The sequence below is a fragment of the Carassius carassius genome, chromosome 30, assembly GCF_963082965.1.
Source record: "Carassius carassius chromosome 30, fCarCar2.1, whole genome shotgun sequence".
Classification (NCBI taxonomy): Eukaryota; Metazoa; Chordata; class Actinopteri; order Cypriniformes; family Cyprinidae; genus Carassius; species Carassius carassius.
In genome coordinates this window covers 7,937,132-7,960,514 of record NC_081784.1, presented here as the reverse complement: position 1 = coordinate 7,960,514, position 23,383 = coordinate 7,937,132, and the positions used below count along the sequence as shown (strand labels likewise).

Here is a 23,383-nt window from a genome sequence, read left to right as displayed (position 1 = left end):
CATCCGTGTGTTGTGAAGCTACTCTGAAACTGTAACTTGATAAACTACATGTGACTTGATAAGCTACAAGCTACTCATGAGTTAAAGCAGTTAAGCTACTGTACAGTCACAAGAAGGAATTTTTAAGCACACAGAAGCATTTTCTCAACAATATTGTGTGACAGATGGCTGCATTATAGCAAGATATGATACTGAACCCTGAACAACCAGCCACATGCAGCACTGACAGGGAAACTCCTGTATGCTACACTCCTACGTCAATTCTTCACTGGAGAAAAACATGGATTATCATATGTTTACTTAAAATGTATTTAGAGAGAAGTAATATTTTTCCTATTTATGCTCAAAATAGGACTGAGTGTGCATTACTAAAGGATGTGTACTTTTAGTAATGCACCTTTAGCCTAAAAAGTGTATCGGCTCGGGGAGTGATTCATTCAGTCGCGTATGCGCAAAATTCTATAGGTTCTGTACTGGAATTAGTCTAGTACACCTGTTTCAGTCAATGCAATCTGAGCCACAAAGAGAATTGATTAGTTCATCTCATGAGTCTTTTGGGTTTTTGAGTCGTTCCTTTATCACGTGACAGACCCATAAGCTAACCAATGCAGTCTGAGCCGGAAAGAGAATTGATAAGTTATTTTTTATTTTATTAATGCCAAGGTACCAAAAATAAAATTACAGATAATCTCAATATTGCATACAAAGAAGTTTTGTTACAAATGTTCCCATCTAGACTCTTGAGTAATCTTCAGTAGATTTCTTTAATGAGAAACGCGTTGCAGCACTGTATTCATCAAAAAGTCCAACCAATGCAGTGATACTTTGGAGTTTATATAGATTCAAGGGGGAGAGATACATACAGTAGAGGTGGAGACAATCAACACAATAAAATGCAAATGCAGTACAGGAATCAGACACTGGCACCAAATGCATAGATGCTAAATCCAATCAGCCTGACAGTCTCGCCCATACCTTCACATTATCATAGAGACAAAAGGCAAAGCTATGTCTTGAATTTAACATGCCAAATGGTCAGGAAAAGCATAAAGATAAAAAGATCATTAGCAAGACACCTGGGCTTCCTGATTTGATCTTTTAGAAATGTAATCCTTTTTTACATCAAAAATGTGAATCACAATGTACATAACTTTTTCAGTTCATATAGCATTACATTGGAACCTAGATTTAACATTTTATAAAGTTGTAATCCCACAGAGGGCAAACTGCTGGTATTGTCAGCCCAAGACTCGAACCCACAACCAAACTCTCTAACCACTAGGCTATGTATCTTATTTATTAGATACTGGTATTTATTATTAGATAATAGTATTTATTTGCCCATAAAAGTATTTATTTAAGTTCCCATTAAATATATATACTTATTCATTAGACTTTCAATAGTGATTATAATAATAATTACTAATAATAATTCCTTACATTTATATAGCGCTTTTCTAGGCACTCAAAGCGCTTTCGTTGTCAGGGGCTCTCCTCATCCACCACCAGTGTGCAGCATCCACCTGGATGATGCGATGGCAGCCATATTGCACCAGAATGCCCACCACACACCAGCTTACTGGTGGAGAGGAGACAGAGTGATGAAGCTAATCAGCAGATTAGTACACTATTCTATTGTTACATTTTTGCCATTGACTTCTATGAGGATTTTTGAGATATCTATTCAGTCTTGACTATATGTATTCTAGTTGTGACTACATAATTTGTATGTACTAGTAGTTATTCATTAGATACAAGTACTTATTTATTAGATATTACAGATTAAATAGATACTAGTTATTATTTATTAAATAGCCTACTGGTCTGTATGCATTAGATACTAGTGCTTATTAAAATTGTTAGTAAGATTTTTAATTTAACTAATATTTAATTGAACTTTGAACATCATATTATAAGACTAGTAAAATCTGACTAGTAAGATAAGAATTGCTACTGTTTTGTTACCCTGATGTGGTGTAATGTTTCATTTTGTCAGTAACAGTGACTGGAAAATATTTTCTTTCTTTTTGTATTTTTATCACTATGGATTATCCTTTTTAAAACAATGTGATAAATGAGTTCTAAAAAGTAATCTAAATCTAAAAGTAATCAAAAATGTGTTTGATTATACCCAAGATGTTTTAATTTGTCCAGATTCACCATCAGTTTTAGCAATTATAAGGTCATTTTATAAAAAAAAAAGTCGGCAAGATATACTGTATGAAGTACTACAGTCAGTTACAAGAATATTTAATCTAGGATGGCAAATTTGTATGGGTACCAGGACATGTAGGGATAAAGGGAAATGAAAAGGCAGATAAATTAGCCAAAACAGCATTAACAAAAGGAAACATAGAAATGCAAGTAAGTATTAGTAAAGCAGAGGTTAAAAATGTAATATGGAAGACAGTAAATCAAATGTGGCAGGAGAGGTGGGATAGAGTGGGAAAAGGAAGGAATTTATAGCAAATCCAGAAGGATGTTTAAATGTTCAGTAATTGGAAGTGGAAATTGCAGAAAGGAAACAGTCATTTCTAGGTTAAGATTGGGACATTGTTTATTAAACAAAATTTTATATTTTATTCTTAGATTTTTATTGTTTACTTTTATTTCATTCTTTCATAGCTATATTTATGTATATTTTCATCTGTGTTGTATTCTTTAATAATTGCACTGTCCATGGAGCGAACCTGACTCACATTTCACTGCTGGTTATATGTGCTCTATATAATTGTGTATGTGACGAATAAAAATCTTTACTCTTGGAGCATGTGGTCTTGAGGTGCAGCAGGTATGAGGTTCAGAGAGAGCTGATGAGGAATAAGCTGAGAGAGATAGAGGTTCAGGACATGACATTAAAAGGGCTATTGAGCACACAACATTGGGCAAATACTGACCAGGAGCACCCTACAAGCCCTTGTCAAAGACACTCATTTACCATATAAATTACCCAGAACCTTACATGTGACCTTGTTAGAATATAATTGACAATATTCACTTTTCCTATGTGTTATTTTTGTGTTTAAGACAGAGCCAATTGAACTGAAATAGCCACACTGATGATTTATTATTTAGATAATATAACTTCTGGTTCTCACAAGAGTTGAGGAATTCTGAGAATCCTATTTAAATGTTAAATCCCATGCTGCCTAGGGATGCTAGGGATCACAGGTGACCATGGGAATAAAGTGATGTAATGAGTGACTCCAGATGCCAAATTTGGATTATCATGCAAACTGTCAAATATTACCTATATATTATAATGTGTTTTAAGACTATGGCTGAATTAATCTGTTCTAATCTTAATCTGTAAACTTTTTTTAAAATGCTATCAATTTTAATGTTTTTTTTTTTATAGAAATGTCCTAGGCTCCTACAGCCTTGTGAGCAGTTGATAATCAACGGACTGTTATATTAATAAGTGATGTCATTCGTTTATGTTATATTAATATGTTTCCGCTATCATACAAGCATTAATTGGCTTGGGTTAGGATAGACCTTCTCTAATGAATTAAACAGTTTGTTATCATAACAGATTGAAAGCCTGAATAGTCTCTCTCCCTCTCTCTCTTTTTATGGGTGTGTGGGAGGGGTGCAATTTTCAACTACTAATCAAATAATACCCAGCTATTATCAAATATTACTTTTGCTTAAAATGCACAACCCTAACAATAACCATCCTTTGCATCACAATTAAATAAATCTCACTCCCTGATATTTTGTGATGTCATAATATATTAAAACATTTTTCATATTATTATACACAATTCCTTATGAAAATTAGCAATGACATTATTATAGTAAAAGGCTAGCCATGTAGTTAATTTTTTGGCATTTATATTACCAATCGTAGCCTATAACCAGTTTTACTACAAATATCATGGTTAAACAATGGTTATTGTAGCAAAACTATATATCCTAAATATATACTAAATAACTCCATTAATCACGTTTTTCATATATTATATAAATTGTTTTGATTTAGGATTTATAGCTGGATCGATTTGCACTGACTGCTCTTGTCAGAGAACTCAGAGTCTTAAGTGCTCTATCTGCTAATTATTATTTTTATTTTATTGTTCTAGAAAACCTTGGACATGTCCATCTATGTTTATGCCAGAGCAATCATTAAAAGGCTATCACTGAGACAAGACAGTTCTCTGACAAGAATACTGAAAGTGAAAAAAGAGTCGTAACATTTGGCAAGTTTGGTAACCCATACTCGGAATTGGTGCTCTGCATTTAACCCATCCAAGTGCACACACAGAGCAGTGAGAAGTGAACACACACACACACACACACACACACACAAGGAGCAGTGGGCAGCTATATATCCAGCACCTGGGAAGCTACTGGGGTTTCAGTGCCTTGCTCAAGGGCACTTCAGCCATGGGTATTGAGGGTGGAAGAGAGCGCTGTTCATTAACTCCCTCCCACCTACAACTCCCATCAGCACCAAGATTCGAACCTGCAACCTTCCAGTTACAAGTCCAAGTCTCTAACCATTAGGCCACAGCTGCCCCACATACTGTAGTGGTTGGTGCAAATCAATCCAGCTATAAATCCTAAATCAAAACATGGTCCTTCGAGCCAGATTTGACTACTGCAGATATGTCATTGCCTGATGATAATCTGTCCAGTCTAGATCATTCAGCTGGGAAATCAGTGAGACAGAGTAAGCTTCCTAAGCACCTGGACGACTATGTTGTGGACTATAATTTTCCACGGTCAACTAGTCTCCCACCATGCTCACAGAAACACAGCCAGAGCCTTCTGCAGTGAAAAAAGCATTCTCACTGAGTACGTCTACTCCAGTACGTAAAAAAGAACAGGTCCTATAGATGAATATCTAATCCCCAATTCCCCGCTTGGGGGGAAAAAATAACATGGTAGGTAAATGGTAAGTCTACACTGGTCTGACTGTTGTTTGAAGTCCATACTATTAGCTGAATATGTAATGCCTATGACAACAACATTTGCAATACTGACCTGGGTGTTAAAGATTAATCTACCACCATCCTGATATAACAGTTCTTATGAATTGTAAAGCAGTCAGTGTTCTTTATTTTGAATGAAGTATAATTTTTATATGTTGCAGCATTGGATAAAAAAAATAAAAAAATAAAATAAAACCTGAAAGTATCAGAAGTCACCATGAAGCTACATTAATAACTTTGTTATTATTCATCACATGATGAAACACAATGAATAAAGTTTTTTATATTTGTAGAAAATCAGTTGACACAATATGTAAAGACATTTCTCCTTTATAAGAGATTATAATCAGAGACAGAGATTGCTGAAATCAAAGGAACAACAATAAAAAAGTAAGCATAGTGCATGAGAAAAAAAATTAATGTATTAAAAACATTCATTTTCTTTTATTTGTCCTGTCTGTAGACTATAATGTACATGACCTGTGTAAACTAATGGAACTTATGTTAAAATAAAAACAGTTAAACCAAAAGTACTGATTACACAGAGATGAAGACCTTAGGTCTTTTGTTTCGGCAGTTTCATGACTTCTGACCACCTTCTTGGCCCTACCTGCCACCTCACAATGTTGAGAACACAGCTTCGGTTTCATTCATTGGCTCTATCCTTCTGTTACATTTAGATTTGCTCCGATTCCTTCTCCACATTTCTACATATAGATACTTGGGGTGGGGAATGTCATTAACATTACCTTTAAGGAGTTGGCGTTTTAGTAAAAATAGGCTTAGCTACACTCTGCAAATGGAAAACAGAATAGTCACAACCCCCACCCCAAAACAAGTGGTCTATTCTCCCATCTGTTCTCTGTCTTTTTGTTCACCTTCTTTACATTCTTTACCTTAATTTCCTTTCGTACTGCTCCCATATTCAGTCATTCATTGATATCTGTAAAAATCCAGCATAGAGATTGATTGCTCAATTCCATTATAAACTTACAAACTTCTCTTTTGGTGCGTTCCTGCTATGTTGCCACACAGTTATTATAGTGCTACCAGTAGGGAGGAGTTCACTAAACTAGAAGGTAGCATGGCTTCTGTTTAAGTCTGAGGACATATAAATAAAATAAGAATATTTATAATTTCCAAATACCAGTGACATGCATTCCCATGATGAATGAGAATCAGTAACACTAAACCAGTGTACAAAAAGTGCAATATGCCTATCTGTACATAAAGACTTTTTTGGTATATTTAAAAATTGCTTAAGCAGTTTGGGCCTAGGATCTAAAGCCTGGTTTATCTGCAAAATAAAGCAAAAACTCAAGGGTTATTAATCATTTGTGCACGTTCATTCACTTCTTTTCTCATAGTTCTCTGTACTTCCTGTCCGGCAGTTTGTACAGTTTCTGTTTACACATGCTCAGTCTTGGCTACAGATTCGGCCTCTGCAGAGTTCTGAGCAACTCTCTCAACCTTAGTGTTGGGTTTCTTAGCAATAGGTGGAGGAACTTTGTTAGCCATCTTGTGCGAGTCAGTAGACTTGGCTAAATCAGAGACAGATGCTAACTCTGCCACCAGAGTTTTCCTCAGGTCACCCTGAACCTCTAAGGATGATGGTGTCTCTATTATGGGCTTTTTTTCTCTATTCTTTGGGCTTTTGGAGAAGACGAAGCTGGCTGTAGATGCAGGGGAGTTTGGTACAGTGGTGCCACTAGCCATGGCTGGGGGAGGGGAGCACAGACCAAAACGCTTGGCTTGGTTGTCTTTTGAAGACATAGTGGCAGCCTTTAGACGAATGGCATCCTGGAGACGCATGGAGGGGTTAGCTGGCGAAGAGACTATGGGAGGTGTGGAAGAGACAATAGGCATTGCTGTTTGGGTCTTTGGCTGCTCCTCTTCTACCTTTGAGTGCATTTCAACATTGCTTAATTGCTTCTCTGAATTATGTGGGGTCTTTTTGGGTTCTTGTGCCTGATGTTGAGACTTTTGCTCTTTGATTGATTGGTCGTTTGGTTCTGTTGTGCTTAGCAGGGTTGCTGGGTCAGGCACTAAATGTTGAATTTGTTCCATGAGGGTTTGGGGTTTGAGTTCTATTTCAGCACAGGGTTGTTTAGTTGCTGGTTCAGGAGGAGCTGGATTGTTACTTGGTTCGGTAGGTGGACATGTAGCTGATGGAACATTTGGCTCAAGTATTGTTTTTTCTGTTTGTTGAGAAATCTTATTTGATTGAGTTTCTCGTTCAGATGATCCTTGCTGAGTACTTAATACAGTGGTTGCGTTTGTGTTGAGGGACGAAGCTTCAGTTTTTTGCTCTGTGTTGGAAAGAGCTTCCACATCAGGGGGCAATGATGTTATAATCAAAGACCTTCTGATTGGCTTTGGAGGTGCCTCTTGATTGCCACTTGATTTAGGTTTGGGTTGTGATGTTTTATCAGTTTCTACAGCAAGGCTCTGATTGGACTTAACTGACCTAAGATGAACCATCTGTAGGAGAGACTGGGTGACCAAAGGACCAGAGGTCTCCTCTTTGGCAGGAGAGGGAGTGCTCGTCCGTTTTTCTGATTCTGTTGTCTCTAGTCTGTCCTCCATTTTTACATTACTAGGTAGTGGAGGAGGAGGGGGAGGAACACTGACTTGTTGAGATATTACATCAGTACGTAGTGGAGGAGGAGGTGGAGAAACACTGACTCGTTGAGATCTTACATCAGTGAGCAGTGGAGGAGGTGGAGGAACGTTGATTTGTTGAGAAGTTTCAGATGATGTTACTAACACATTGTGTGTTGAAGATTCTTGTGGAGGGGATGGGATTTTCTGTGGTTCAGAAGGTGGTCTTGGTGGAGGTGGAACTTCCTGCGGCGGTGGCAAGGGAATATCTGGAGGTAATTGAGGCATTGTCAGTAAAAACTCTGGCGAAAATGGTGGGGGCGGTGGAGGAAAGTCGGTATCATTTTGCACAGCGATAGGAGTTGCCGAAGCCGTACCTGCTGGAGGCGCCGGAGGAGGAAACAGAGGAGGTGGAGGGATCCAACTAGTTAAGTCCTTTATTGCTTTGGCAGCTAGGGTAGGAGTTGGAGGAACAAAGTCTGGAGGGGGTGGAGGAGGTATGGCTTGGCTGTTGTATGGTATTGGTGGGCAATGTTCTGGGGGAGGTGATGGAGATGGGGCAACACAAGCAAATGGTGCTATGGATTCAATTTTGCCTTTTATCTCTACTGCCTGCAATAGAGATGTTGCATTTACTCGGTCAGCGTTTGCCAAGGCTACTTCTGGTTCATCTGCTATTTTAAGACCTCTCTTTTTGGCCCAGCGTGCATAGTTAACAGGTCCGGGTCCACACAGCAGTTCAAAAGTTCGTTGGTTGTGAGCCCAGGTCTCAGGAGGAGGAGCTGGCGGAGCCAGTACTTTGGGGTGGGAGGGAATCTCAAACAGAGATCGGAGAGCCATTACAGCTGGGGAGGAACTGTTACTATTAATTAGACTTTTTGACAGAAGGGTGTTCTTAAGTTCAGCAAGCTTACTGGTGCCATTTGTGTATGAATAGGGTGCATCAATGGAAGACACTTGAAGGTTATTGCTGTATATCTTTATTTCAGGTAACATTGTTTTCTTGTTTCTGCTGACTGGCTGGCTCTCCTCTGATGTGATAGTTGTGGGTCCACTGGAGGAAGGTATGCCTATTTTAGGGCTCAACTTGTGAATGGTGGCCTTCGTTTTAGATACAGAAATTACACCTGGGTATGGGGACTCATCTGGAGTGCTGACATCAGCAAAATAGGTATTACTCTTAGATGCCTTCCAGGCCTGTTTCCCATTGTGTAAAGAGTATGACCTGCTGGGAGGAGCTGGAGGTTTGTTTCCCCTTTTAATCACTGATAGGTTACGTGTGAAAGCAGCAGCAGATCCTGTTTTTCTGCTATCCTCCTCCTCTGTAGAGCCCCCATTCACATGAGTAGTTTTAACATGGGAACCATCATTTTTCAGCTTGGCTGGTCTATCAGTGTTTTCAACCTGACTCCCTCTGCTGGCCACACGGGGAGTGCTACTGCTGGAGATGGTAGAAGAATCTGATACTAGTGTTTCTGACGATCCCGAGTGGCTCCACCCAGAGTAGTGTGAGCAGGCTGTGGAACGATGTGAAGAGACTCTGGAGGAAGCACGTGTGGATGCTGGGCTGGCTGACACCAGACTGCTCTTGCTGACGGTTCGGACACTGCTGCGACTTTGGCTCCGACTGATTTCCACAACATCCACAGATGGTGGAAGAACAGCATTTGGAATGATTTTAGACATGTATGTGGCCTGAGGTGAGATGGACATCACCGCACCAGTTTGGTTCTCTGTCCAAGGAACACCTAGAATGCCTGCTCCTGACTTTTCTGGATCTACAGAATGGTTCATGAGCCCTTGGAAGATGTCATTTTTAGGTTTTGTCAGTGTGAGGAGCTCTGCATTGTTTTCCTTAACAGTGTACAGGTTCTGCACAACTTGTAGATGGTCTTGTACACTTTCTTGTTCAGAGCTGAAAGACACACCATCCACAGTGGAAATTATGGTGGGTATGATCATGTCTCCATCAAGAGGACTGGTGGTGATCCATGCTGCCCTGTCCAAACCTTCAGATATAAAATATGCAAAAATAAAATATACCTAAACATGTATATATTTTTTACATTTGAGTGTTTTCCATTAAAAAACTCCAGATGTTCTCTGCACTATAGAAGACTGCGGTAAAACATACCCAGTTCTCTCTGGATGTGTCGAGGAATTCCTACAACAGTTCTCACATGTCTCCTACGAGACTTTGTCTTCTCTGCAGTCTTATCTGGCTTCAAAGGTCTGAACGTTGAGGCTGGAGAAAGGAAACAGAAAACAATGTTGCTCTGACAATGCTTATGTGACATGAATGATTACATCACTTTATGGATGTAACTTTACTAGGTCAAGATGTTTCATGAAAAACATTATATGATACAATTTATGTATAAACTGTCACCTTGACGTTTGAGTCCTGAGCGTGTTGATCGTGAAGAAATGGATGAGCGCATGGAAACCGAATCAGCAGCTGTGCTCTCAGACTCAAAGCCTCGCAGTTCACTGAAGGCCATGCTGTATTCAGTCTGAGCTGTTACTGTTGACTAAAGCAAACAGCATGGTTAACCTTTCAAATTTATAATAATTTGTCTGCCATTTAAAAGTAGTCAGTGATATTGCAGTTATGGAGCTGCTTATGTGCACAGTTTAAAAACCTGGATGTCACTGTTTTGGTGGGAACATAAATAATCACTCATAACAGGAACTGAAGATTGATTGATGCATGGAGTAACACTACAATCATATTACAATCAATAACACTTACAATCATACTTTGGTCATCAGGGTAATCAATCCCATTCCTATCATCTGTAAAATAAAACATCACTCTTAGCCAAATAAAATAAACTGCTGTATGTTGAAGAAATGCATGTGCTTGGATCAGAGCAAAAGAAAGTGTGCAATTTAAACAGATTTGGAGTTTGACTTTTCTCACCCTCTTGCTGCTGCATTTTAAGGCCCTGCTGTGCCTCTGTGTGAAGGTCCAACACATATTTAGGCTGATTACCCTCCACAAACACATTTTCTTGGAACCCCTGAACAGAAGTAGCACCCACAGCTTCCTCTTTATGGCCTGTAGAGATAAATACAAATAACTGCATTTAATATTTAATATATTTTCAGATGGCAAATCCAGTATGGGATGTTTCAATGTACAGGGTTTGGATGTTTTAAAAGTACACACACACACACACACACACACACAAGCAAATAATATAGCAACTTATCTGATCTAAGGAAGCTCAGTTTCAGTAACAACTATAGCTAATGCAAAATCAATTACCATGCTAAATGTATAAAAGACCATGCTCAAATTAACCATGTGTCCTGATTCAACCAGCTGACTCACTTATTATTTTCCAGTCATTTGGGTCTTCTGAAGCATTTTCTATCCATTGCATCTCCTGATAGAAATGCTATGTTTGTGATTTACTGTACTACCATAACCACACAATTATTTACCAGGCAAAATACTGATAACAACCTTTGCAGAATAAAAACAGAAAAATGTTAAAAACAATACTTTTCACAAACTCATCATTCAGCCTTTAAATGTACACACAACTTTACATGATTGATAACGCAAATTGAAAATGAGAAATTAATGAAGAACATATGCATAAGACAGCTACTGTAAAAAGTTTCTTAGTCAATTTAACCAAAATGTGACATATAACAAAATCTGACAAAGACTTTCTTTTGTTTTAAAGATGGACAGAAGAGAACAGTCATTTTGATTTAGCTAGAACATAATTTCTGCATTACCACAAGAGTTTAAAGTGATTACATCCTCCATTTGATGGCACACTCTTTAGTAAAGACTAATTTTAGAGTGAAAAGCTTCACTAACTTATTAACATTATTTAGAAAGCTTTAGTAAAGCTTACAAAAGCTATATCAACAGTGTAACTGCAGAAAAAAAGGTAGTTATAGATTATGTACTGTTTTTCTTAAGGTTCTAGGTTGTAGTAAACAGACTCTTCACTGAATATGAATATAAAGATGAATCATGTGAATATGAAAATAAAATGCTTAAAGCTTGGAATAAAGTACCTCTGTCGTTTTGGACCACGTTTAAGACACAATTACAGTGCTTTTATCAAAGCACCACTAGATGGAGTAGGAGAACAAAGGAACTGTTAGGTCACAGGTGTGCTTAAAGGGTTAGTTCACACAAAAATGAAAATTTGATGTTTATCTGCTTTCCCAAGGGCATCCAACATGTTCAACAGAAAGAAATATTTTTTTTAACTCAAACCATTGCAGTCTGTTAGTCATATAATGGAAGTGAAAGGGAATAATGGCGAGTCAAAAAAAACATACACAACAAAACCAAATTAAACCCTGCAGCTCGTGACAATACGTTGATGTGTAAAGACACGAAACGATCAGTCTGTGCAAGAAACTGAACAGTATTTATATAAATTTTTAACTCTCATACACTACAGTCGTGGCCAAAAGTTTTGAGAATTACATAAATATTAGTTTTCAAAAAGTTTGCTGCTAAACTGCTTTTAGATCTTTGTTTCAGTTGTTTCTGTGATGTACTGAAATATAATTACAAGCACTTCATACGTTTCAAAGGCTTTTATCATCAATTACATGACATTTATGCAAAGAGTCAGTATTTGCAGTGTTGGCCCTTCTTTTTCAGGACCTCTGCAATTCGACTGGGCATGCTCTCAATCAACTTCTGGGCCAAATCCTGACTGATAGCAACCCATTCTTTCATAATCACTTCTTGGAGTTTGTCAGAATTAGTGGGTTTTTGTTTGTCCACCCGCCTCTTGAGGATTGACCACAAGTTCTCAATGGGATTAAGATCTGGGGAGTTTCCAGGCCATGGACCCATAATTTCAACATTCTGGTCCCCGAGCCACTTAGTTATCACTTTTGCCTTATGGCACGGTGCTCCATCGTGCTGGAAAATGCATTGTTCTTCACCAAACTGTTGTAGGATTGTTGGAAGAAGTTGCTGTTGGAGGGTGTTTTGGTACCATTCTTTATTCATGGCTGTGTTTTTGGGCAGAATTGTGAGTGAGCCCACTCCCTTGGATGAGAAGTAACCTCACACATGAATGGTGTCAGGATGCTTTACTGTTGGCATGACACAGGACTGATGGTAGCGCTCACCTTTTCTTCTCCGGACAAGCCTTTTTCCAGATAAGGGAAAGGGGCTTCATCTGAGAATATGACTTTGCCCCAGTCCTCAGCAGTCCATTCACTATACTTTCTGCAGAAGATCAATCTGTCCCTGATGTTTTTTTTGGAGAGAAGTGGCTTCTTTGCTGCCCTTCTTGACACCAGGCCATCTTCCAAAAGTCTTGGCCTCACTGTACGTGCAGATGCGCTCACACCTGCCTGCTGCCATTCCTGAGCAAGCTCTGCACTGGTGGCACTCCGATCCCGCAGCTGAATCCTCTTTAGGAGACGATCCTGGTGCTTGCTGGACTTTCTTGGACGCCCTGAAGCCTTCTTTACAAGAATTGAACCTCTTTCCTTGAAGTTCTTGATGATCCTATAAATTGTTGATTTAGGTGCAATCTTAGTAGCCACAATATCCTTGCCTGTGAAGCCATTTTTATGCAACGCAATGATGGCTGCACGCGTTTCTTTGCCGGTCACCATGGTTAACTTTGGAAGAACAATGATTTCAAGCATCACCCTCCTTTTAACATGTCAAGTCTGCCATTCTAACCCAATCAGCCTGACATAATGATCTCCAGCCTTGTGCTCGTCAACATTCTCACCTGAGTTAACAAGACGATTACTGAAATGATCTCAGCAAGTCCTTTAATGACAGCAATTAATATCCAGCTAGTTAATGAGCTAGTTAATATCCAGCCTTCAAACTTCCCAACTACTACCTTTTCAAACTTTGAAATGGTCGGAGATGATTTTATTATAAGTACAGTGAAGTCCATGAACTCTACAACCAGTATTTTAGATCCGGTTCCCTGCTCGGTCATCATGAACTGCCTTGCATCAATCTGCCCTTTTATGACTTCAATTGTGAACTTGTCATTGACCTCTGGAATTGTTCCTCCAGAACTAAAAGTAGCTGCCATTACACCAGTCCCTAAGAAGAATGGTTGTGATGTATCTGATTTATCCAATTACAGGCCGATTTCTAACCTCCCATTCTTGGCTAAAGTTCTTGAGCGTGTTGTGGCTGTTCAGTTAAATAATCACCTAGCTCTTAACAGTCTCTTTGAACCTTTTCAATCTGGGTTCAGAAGAGGGCATAGTACTGAAACCGCTTTAATTAGGGTCATAAATGATCTTCTTATCACAGCGGATTCAGGTGCATACAGTATTTTGGTCTTGTTAGACCTCAGTGCTGCTTTTGACACTATATGTCACTCTCTTCTGCTTGACAGGCTGGAAAATTGGTTGGGTCTTTCTGGAGCTGTCCTCAATTGGTTTCGGTCTTATTAAACTAAACGTGCCCAGTTTGTTGGCTTGGGTAACTATAAATCAGATACCGTGCCTGTTCGACAGGGAGTTCCTCAGGGTTCAGTACTGGGTCCAATATTATTTAATATTTATATGCTTCCACTTGGGCAGATCATTAGGAAACATGGTCTTGGGTATCACTGCTATGCGGATGATACGCAGATTTACATCACCACTAGTCCTGATGTCCATTGCTCATTAATAGCTTTACGTGGTTGTTTAGCAGAGATCAGTAACTGGATGCATAACAACTTCCTGAAGCTGAATGGCCCCAAAACTGAACTGATGCGGATTGGTACAGTGGCAGCCACACGTAAGGCCGAGCAGATCAGTTTGATTGTTGATTCCTGCACGGTAATCCCCACTTCACAGGTGCGAAATCTTGGTGTCATTTTTGATTCACAATTATCATTTGAAGCACACATAAAACACATCTCTAAAACTGCATTTTTCCACCTGAGAAACATAGCTCGACTTAGACCTTTTCTCTCTTTTGCAGACACAGAAAGGCTTATACATGCCTTCATAACAACTAGGTTAGATTATTGTAATGCCTTGTTCTCTGGCCTTCCAGCTAAATCGTTGAGCAAGCTTCAGTATATACAAAATTCTGCCGCTCGTGTGTTCACTTGTACTTCTCCTCGTGAACACATTACACCGGTTCTTTCACAATTACACTGGCTTCCCGTAAATGCGAGAATTGATTTTAAAATTCTTACTTTAACATACAAGGCACTTCATGGGACTGCACCTGAGTATCTTTGTGAACTCATCAGCCCTTATATTCCATCACGCTCTCTTCGCTCTACTAACTCTCTTTCACTTAACCAGCCATCATGCAAGCTAAAGACCATGGGGGAAAGAGCCTTTTCATATAAAGCCCCTAAGCTATGGAATGTACTTCCTCTGCACGTCAGAAATGCACCAACGTTGGATGATTTTAAAAAGTTGATTAAGTCACATTTATTCAAGACTGTCTTTCTATAATGAATTGTTGTATTGCTTTTGGTGTTTTGTTTTACTTTATTTATTACTTTATTACTGTAGCGCTTTGGGTCTAAGAAAAGCGCATTACAAATAAAATGTATTGTTATTATTATTATTATTATTAGCAATGAAATGCAGTGGAAAGGTTTTTTGGGGATTAAGTTAATTTTCATGGCAAAGAAGGACTATACAATTCATCTGATCACTCTTCATAACATTCTTGAGTATATGCAAATTGCTATTATAAAAACTTAAGCAGCAACTTTTCCAATTTCCAATATTTATGTAATTCTCAAAACTTTTGGCCACGACTGTAGTTGATCTCTGGTCAGCGAGGATTGCAGCAGGAATGCTAAAATCCAACCTCAGCCCATCTCAATCTCAATGCACCTCCAAACCAGGCAAGACATGCCATACACCACAGAAAGCCCTGCCCACTCATTTATCCCATGTGACTGGCCTACCTAATCCAACTTCATTAATCACAGCAAGAGAAGACAACCAGTAAGAGCTACAATGATATTTACAACTTTTTTCAGATGGGAAATAATTAATTCACAACTACAAAGTTAAAGAACCAAATAAATGAAGAATGAACAAAACAAAAATGAAAGAGTGTTAGAAAGAGGTTATAACTTTTATCTGACCGTTGATATTTCTGAGTACTTTGTTTGTCTCACTAGTGATATATGTTCATTTCTAGACAGCCAAACCACAGATAAAATTAGGGCTGTGCCGATCACGAACCGTCGATCGTTATGCGCATCTCGTCATTAAACCCAGTTCTCTAATCAGCGGTAAATTCCATCAGGTGCGTGATTTCACATAGAGCAGCTGTTATTACACAGAGCCGTTGTTAACTGAGAAATGCGCAAATAAACGCTGAAAATGAAGTGGATTTGCGCATCTTCTCAGTTAACAATGGCTCTGTGTAGTAACAGCTGCTCTATGTGAAATCATATCTGCTGCACCCCTAGATAAAATGAAGTTTAAAATGAAGATAAAATGGTTTTATACAATTAAAATAGTTGAACAACCACAGAGGTCATCTTTTCAGCCCTGAGGAACATACCAAAAGCCAAGAGAGATGGCGTCCTCAAGCATGATGCAAATGCTTAATGTCCTCCTGCTTTTATTATATTTTATTTATTTTATTTTTTTATAATAATTTTAAATCCACAACATTAAAAAAAAAAATAGACACCCAAAACATTTACATGACTGCCCATATTTGCAGGTCAGTGCATCAACATTTTAAATGTTTTAATATGGCTTATCAATTCAGAAATTAGAACGATTTGTTTTATAAAACAACATTAGTGAAAAAAATCTTTTTAAAAGCTGTAATCTTATAGTTACTACTCCTTGTGGGTGTGCAAATATGTATGTGTGCACAAAACTATGCTGATTGCTAAAGGTTGTATAATCTGGACCATGACCTGATCATCTTTGCATGTATTCTCAGTAGTTCAGAGACCTTCTAAAAACTCTGATAACCTTCTGAGGAAGCCAAAGAAAAGCAACACAGAATGAGAAAGATTGGGCATGCCTGGACCTGCCGAGGGCAGATGTCAGAACAGCTGCAATGAGTCTCAAACAGGATAAAACACACAGACTCCCTGAGCAGCTGTACATTTATCATCAAACTAAACCTAATGTTTTATGGTGGTTGTGGCTTTCTTTTAAAAAGCAAAAACCCTTAAAAATAAAACAACAGAAAAACATCAGCTTATCTCAGGTTTTGAAAAAACAAAGCAAAAAACCTGACTTTATCGCAAAGAGAGACTTTATCCTGGCGCCTGATGCTGCTGTCCTTCAGAGTAGATTGAATAAAGGTTATAAACATTTAATCATTAAAGTCGAATCATAGGTGAAGAGACGGAGAAGCAAGAGAATTACTAGCAGCCAGATCCCACAGGCAATGTGTGTCCTGCCAGGAGCTCGGGACTGTCCTGCCCTGACTTGACTGTGTTGAATTTGGGCAGTAGGGGGCATCACATTGTAGCTGTTTTCATGTCATACAAAAAGACTGCTTTTGTTTTCAATGTATAAAGTCACCAGCTTTCTCACATCAATGTATATACATTGAGCTTTCATAGGGTACGCAAGTACTTTTTGAGCTTTTATGACAATTTATAAGAATAATTATGCAAACAAAAGTGTTAAATATTCTATGATATGATTTTATGATAAGAAAATGTACCAATTTATTGGTTAATTATTATATAATGTATTTATAAATTTTAATTTAATTATAAATTATTGCAATTTATTTTTTCATATTATATATAACATTATATACACTAATATATATTATATATATATATATATATATATTAATTGTCTTAAATTACTATATTAATATTTATATTTTTTATATTTTATTATGTTAACATTAATGTTTAGCATGAAAATAATTATGTTGGAAGAAATCTTCAGCAATTGTATATAAAAAATAGGTATCTATATTGGCATCAATATCTTGTTCATTGTCTTAAAGGGATACTCCACCGTGTTTTCATATTAAACTATGTTTTTCCCTTAACTAAGACGAGTTGATACATACCTCTCTCGTCTCAGTGCGTGCACTCAATCGCTTTGGCGCGCGGTGACACTTTGAAAGCACTTAGCTGAGCCCATTCATTCAATATGGGCCAAGCAGAGAAGCTACCAAACACCTCCACGTTTTCCCTATTTAAATACAGTTACTCGCGTAGTGTAACTCGACCTAGGACGGTAACACAAAACAAAACGTTGCACTTTTCTAAGCATGTAAAATGGATAACTATATTGTGTGGCGAAATACCATGGCAAGTGCTTGTAAGCACTTTGTCTTGGCGCAGTAATATCTTCACTAGAGGGAGCGGGGGCCGGTGAGAGGATTTTTCACGAGTGAAGATATTACTGCTAAGTGCTTTCAAAGTGACACCGCGCGCCAAAGCGATTGAGTGCACGCACTGAGACGAGAGAGGTATGTATCAACTCGTCTTAGTTAAGGGAAAAACATAGTTTAATATGAAAACACGGTGGAGTATCCCTTTAAACAGTGATAAAGGCTTAAATAATTATTTAATAACTGTATTAATCTAATGCAGAAAAAGTGATTGCTAATTTACCACACTGAGTATTTTCTTTGAAAAATGCTGTAAATTAAAAAATGGGTTTCAGGAGTTGAAATCAAACATTCATTTACATCAGATTATTCAAAAATGTACACAAAACTCAAACGTTAAAGACTATAAATTGCTTCAATTGTTTGTATTCATTCAAATTTACTTATGCACACACATGCACACAACCTGCATTTCGATTTTGGATGATTTTCAGCAAATGGTAAGGAAAGGCCTACCACACCTTTATCACAACAGTAATGTAATATTTGCAGTAATATTTCATCAGTTAAACGCACCCAGAAGAGTTACAATCACTGCATAAATCAATCAATAATATAATGCATTCAGGACCGTTCTGTTTGATTAAGATTATTGTAGAGTTCCTGAACATCATTTTGGTGGCAGGCTTTGCTCTGAAGAGTTCAGATTCGGAGCCGTCCACAAGCAAACCTTGAAGGCTTGAAACCCCCCAAAGCCTATGCAATTACCAGAATATTTTGTAAGCAACAGATGTAAAATCCCATGCAGAAGTGTTACAGGTCTGTAAATTAGACTGGACAAGATTAAGCAACGATAAGCTGATGATTTCCATGGAGAAGACGCTCATGCTCAGATGCTCATGCCTGTATAAGGAGTTGGGGATGGAGAAGGGTAAGCACATGTTTGTGCAACAGACTAAGACAAGTGGGATTACGGAATTTAAATATCTTATTTAACTGTAATGGGAGGAATTACAAGCAGCTGAGCCATGGTCTGCCTGAACTACATTGGAGTTCCATTTATGGTAAGCCTTTGTTTTTTTTGTTTGTTGTTGTTTCAAACTTGTAGATATGCTGTTATTTGCAAATGCTACTGCTTATGTTAGCTTTTAATATATGGTTTTATCCTGTTTAAAGCTTTAATACAGTACGGCAACTGCACAGGCGTCCATGTTTAATGCTTCTCATTGCTATGTGAAAATAAGTGTATAATTGTAACAGCTCATTGCTGGAGCTTATCTGAATAAGAGAGAGAGGGAAAGAGATAGAGAGAAAGAGCAGGGGGATGTGAGGCACAGTATTAAGAACCGCTGCTTTAGAACATTAATTTTGAAACTTGTGAATCCATTAGAATCATTAGAAAGCAGAATCGTGATTCATATATGAATAGATTTTTACGTGCACCCCTAGCTTTCTCTTCCTCTTCTCTAAAGCAGCGCAGCATGGCCTCACCACCTTTGCTGCCTTTTCCCCAAGAGCAGTGTTTAACTGGGTTTGTGATGTCACGAACCCGGGAAGTAAATTGTTGTAGTCCCTACCAGCCATTTTTATAGGCATTAAACTGCCTGCATTTTAAAAGACGATATCTCTGTTTGCATTAAACTTTCAGCTTCGTAACTTTGCCGATACGGTTTATGCTCAAACAGCAACATTACACACTAATGTTGAAAAAAAGTCAAATCGCAATGAACCACCCCTATAAGAGAGTATCTGTGGGAACATTTACATTTTGAAGCTGTCGAGCAAGTGTCTGGTGCCAAACTAGAAACAAGTGCCTGTGCGACAGACTGAGAGATGATATAAAAAGTGTCTGTGACAGACTAGTGACTGAAAGCTGACTTAATGCATCTATCCATCAGAACTGACTTAACGTTTGTCTGTGTAACAGACCAGTGCGTTTCTGTGCGACAGAACGAAAGCTGACAACGTGTTCTGTGCGACAGAACCAAAGTCTGATTTAGCGCATGTTCTGTTCAATGAAACTGAAAGCTGATTTGACACGTGACAGAACTCAAGCTGTTTTAGCACGTTTCTGTATGACAGAACTGATGCTGACTAAGTTCACATCTGTGCAACAGACTAAGGCAAGTGTGAGTAAGGATGAAAATATACATCTTATTCAATTACTGGAAGGAGTTTAAAATCAGCTGAGCGTGATTGATTGACTACGTTTGAGTTCAATTCGTCACTCGAACTATATTTCTGGCTAACAAAATTAAATATTTTGATAAAAGTCCCTCCTTCAGTTGGTATCATCGAAAACACAAAGCCGCAGCCATGCATTAAAGTCTACTGGTTGAGCTCTGTGTGCCCATGTATTAGATACTTTCATTTTGTGTAACTTTTTATTTATATTTATTTTTATTTGATAAATCAAACTTGGTTTTGATTGCTTGGTGCAAACTATAGTTTAATTCCCAGTGGTCATAACTGCTGTGGGTCACTTGCACCATGCAAATAATTATTCTAATTCGGAAATGTCTTTCTGAAAATTCACTTTTGCCTTAAATCAGGTTCTAACATGTGCTTATACAATGAAAGCACACACAACTGAGGATTGGAAACTGCCAGTCTATGATGCAATTATTATAAAAAAAAAACAAAAAAAACATTTTTTTTTGTTTAGATCAGTTTAAATTCAGACCAGGTGCAAAGGAAAAGGCAAGCTGAAACAGCTTTGAAGAGGCTACACGCGCATACCAAACTAAATATGGATGTTAGACATATTCTAAAAAACTATGACTTAAAAACATTTTTGGAAGAAAGAGCAATGTTAAAAGTCACTCTTAATCAGTCTAGTTCTGGCGTAGAGCTGGGTTTTGTTTACAAGAACTGAAAAAGCAGAATGATGCTAAGCAGAGAACCAGTTTCCCAACTTTACACCCGTTTGTTGTATCAGAATCTTCAGGAAGGTATGGAATTCTGCACAAACATGCCCACACGTAACAATAAACAAATGGACACATAACATCTCGGTCTGTCTTCAGGTCTCAAATGTTCACAGGGACAGTGTTCAAAAAGGTGTTGAGGAATGACTGGCACTTCTCATGATGAGTTGAATAGAAAGGTCAGGATTGTGGGTAACCCTTGGCAAGCGCGTAACTTCCAACGGGAGATGTCAAAAACATTGGAAATAGCTGTGTGTGTGTGTGTGTGTGTGTGTGTGTGTGTGTATATGTGTGTCAATGGAACATTTCATGGGAAACGGGTTTAAGGTAACAGCTCTTTGTTCAGACTGAACTGGCAACTTCCCACAGGAAGTTTTGACATTGCAAGGTCTGGGATACAGGATACAAAACACAATATTACTGTATGTGTGTGTTCTCAGTAGCTGTGACCCTCTTATTAGTGGCGCTTCCTAAAGTAAGCATTACTATTCCAATCGCTCGTATTAAGGGCATGAACAAGCCCTAAATAAAAGGCTAAATGTTGCTGTAACATGGGCTGGTTTTTGGTGCCCAAATGTTTTCAAAGCTTAAAATATCCTAAGAACCACTAAAATACGATGTGTAGTTTCTTTCTTTAGGCACTAAAATGTAAAGATTATGCAGTTGTTAACTTAAGGAGCTATTTCTACCTGATCTGAACATTAAAATTACTTTTACTGTAAGTCTGGTTGATTTAGTCAAATTTAATATATAATATTTAAACTTTGTGTACAACAGTAATTCATGAGTTTGTGGTCAGGAAAAACTTTTAATAGAAATTAATACTTTAATTCAGCAAGGACAGATTTAATTGATAAAATAAGTAAATACAATGATGTTACAAAGGTTATAAAAGTTATTAGTTAAAATATTATAATTTTATATAAAATACAAATTTATATGCTTAAAATTATGCTTTGACGTCACAGGTTTAAATTTGAATTCAAGTATAATAAAATAGAAAACAGTTATTTAAAACTGTAATAATATTTCACCATATTACGGTTTATACTTATTTTAAATCAAACAAATGCAGACTTTTTTCCAAAGACAAAAAAAAAGTACAGATACCAAACTGTTGAAAAGTTGTGTATATTATAATAGTAATTATAAAAGTATTTATACTGCACGTTTTTTTTATTGTAATCCAATAATTATTTAGTTATTGTGTCAAAAGCATAAATGACAACATAAAAATTAAACTGGTCACAAGAAAACAAGGTGCAATTTACCCAGACAAACTAATCTAATCAATTCGCTTACTGAGACTGAACGTCAACTCCATATGGGAGCAGCATAGATAATCTTATCACATTTCAAAACACACTGTAAGATTTTGTGTTTTTTTAAAGTGACATTCTTAAAATCAACACAGAGGATCATTCACAAGGACCCAGACTGATCACATCACACAATTTTAAAACATAATAGATGCTCTACAAAAGCTAAGCAAGCTCCAAAAGGTAACAATATTGTCCCTACTATTAGCCAAATTCTAAAGCAGTTCTGCATGTGTCCTTTACTGAGAAGACAATTCCATAATCCTCAAAACTAAACTCAGTAATGAAAAGTATTTATAAATCTAAAAAACAAAAAAACAAACAAACACAGAAATAAGAGTTTTAGAGTATCATGCCTTAAGTTTAGCAATATTCCACATCAAACCGTACTGAAATCAACTGTGAGTAACATTCTCCAGTGCGTAATACTAATTGTGTCATGATGGTTTGCACACTGCCTATTTAATTTCAGCATAATTTCAGGGTAAGTATGAAGGGTTTAAATAATCCATCCGGTTGCTTGTTTGTACAGTGTTAGGCAGCAATGCACCCTCAGAACAATCACATAAAAGAAGTAACATTTTTGTGGTTATGCACTAGAGCTGAAACAACTAATCGATTTAATCGATTAAAATAGTTGTCAACTAATTTAGTCATCGATTAGTTGCTAAATAACTTTTATTTGACATAAGCGGCTTATTTCGTGCATATTTCGAATCTGCTGTGACCAAAGTGTGGCAGTAATGAGCTCAGTTTTACTCAGCCAGTACAGCAGGAGAAGTAGCGAATAGCCAATAGCTGGCCTCGTTTTATGTCACATGCTTCCTGAACAGCTTCTCTGCAGCATTCAGCGGGATGTGGGCAGGCGGGAAGGAAGTCGACCGGAAGTTGAAGTTGGCCACGTGCCGCCATCTTGTAGCAGAACTTCACTTGCGTTAGCATCCCATTGACTCCCATTCATTTTGGCGTCACTTTGACAGCGAATAACTTTACATCTGAGGCGTTTAAAGACTCCATTTGTCCATTATTTATTTCTAAAGATACACAACAATGTATAAAGGGCTCCATTACCTTCTATGTTACATTATGGCAACATAGAAACAGTTTTTGTAAAAATAGGCTAACGATTGCGTCATAACCACCCGACTCTCTGTCGCACAGTAGAGAAATTACCGTACAGACAGGAGGAGAAGCTCGCAGGCAATCGGGGAGACGTCAAGAGAGAAGCCCATAGATACAAGCCCTGGCGTTACATTTTAAAATACTATACAAAATAATTAATCGGAATACTTACTCCTGCTCACTCACGCCAAAGAACTCCCGCTCAAGCTCGCC

The 23,383-nt window shown here is 37.8% G+C and overlaps 1 protein-coding gene across 2 annotated transcripts in view; it reads right to left on the bottom strand.

Moving 5' to 3' along the window:
• Positions 1-5,664: 5,664 nt before the first annotated feature.
• Positions 5,665-23,383, bottom strand: part of LOC132110523 (uncharacterized protein KIAA1522-like) — a 35,483-nt gene continuing 17,764 nt past the window's right edge. For both annotated transcript variants that reach the window (XM_059517210.1, XM_059517211.1), the window contains exons 3-7: positions 10,462-10,599; positions 10,291-10,334; positions 9,928-10,069; positions 9,673-9,783; positions 5,665-9,547 (exon numbers count right to left, since the gene is read on the bottom strand). In XM_059517210.1, the coding sequence (XP_059373193.1) occupies positions 6,345-9,547; positions 9,673-9,783; positions 9,928-10,069; positions 10,291-10,334; positions 10,462-10,599 (3,638 nt within the window). In that variant the 3' untranslated portion in view covers positions 5,665-6,344. The remainder of the gene's footprint in view (positions 9,548-9,672; positions 9,784-9,927; positions 10,070-10,290; positions 10,335-10,461; positions 10,600-23,383) is intronic.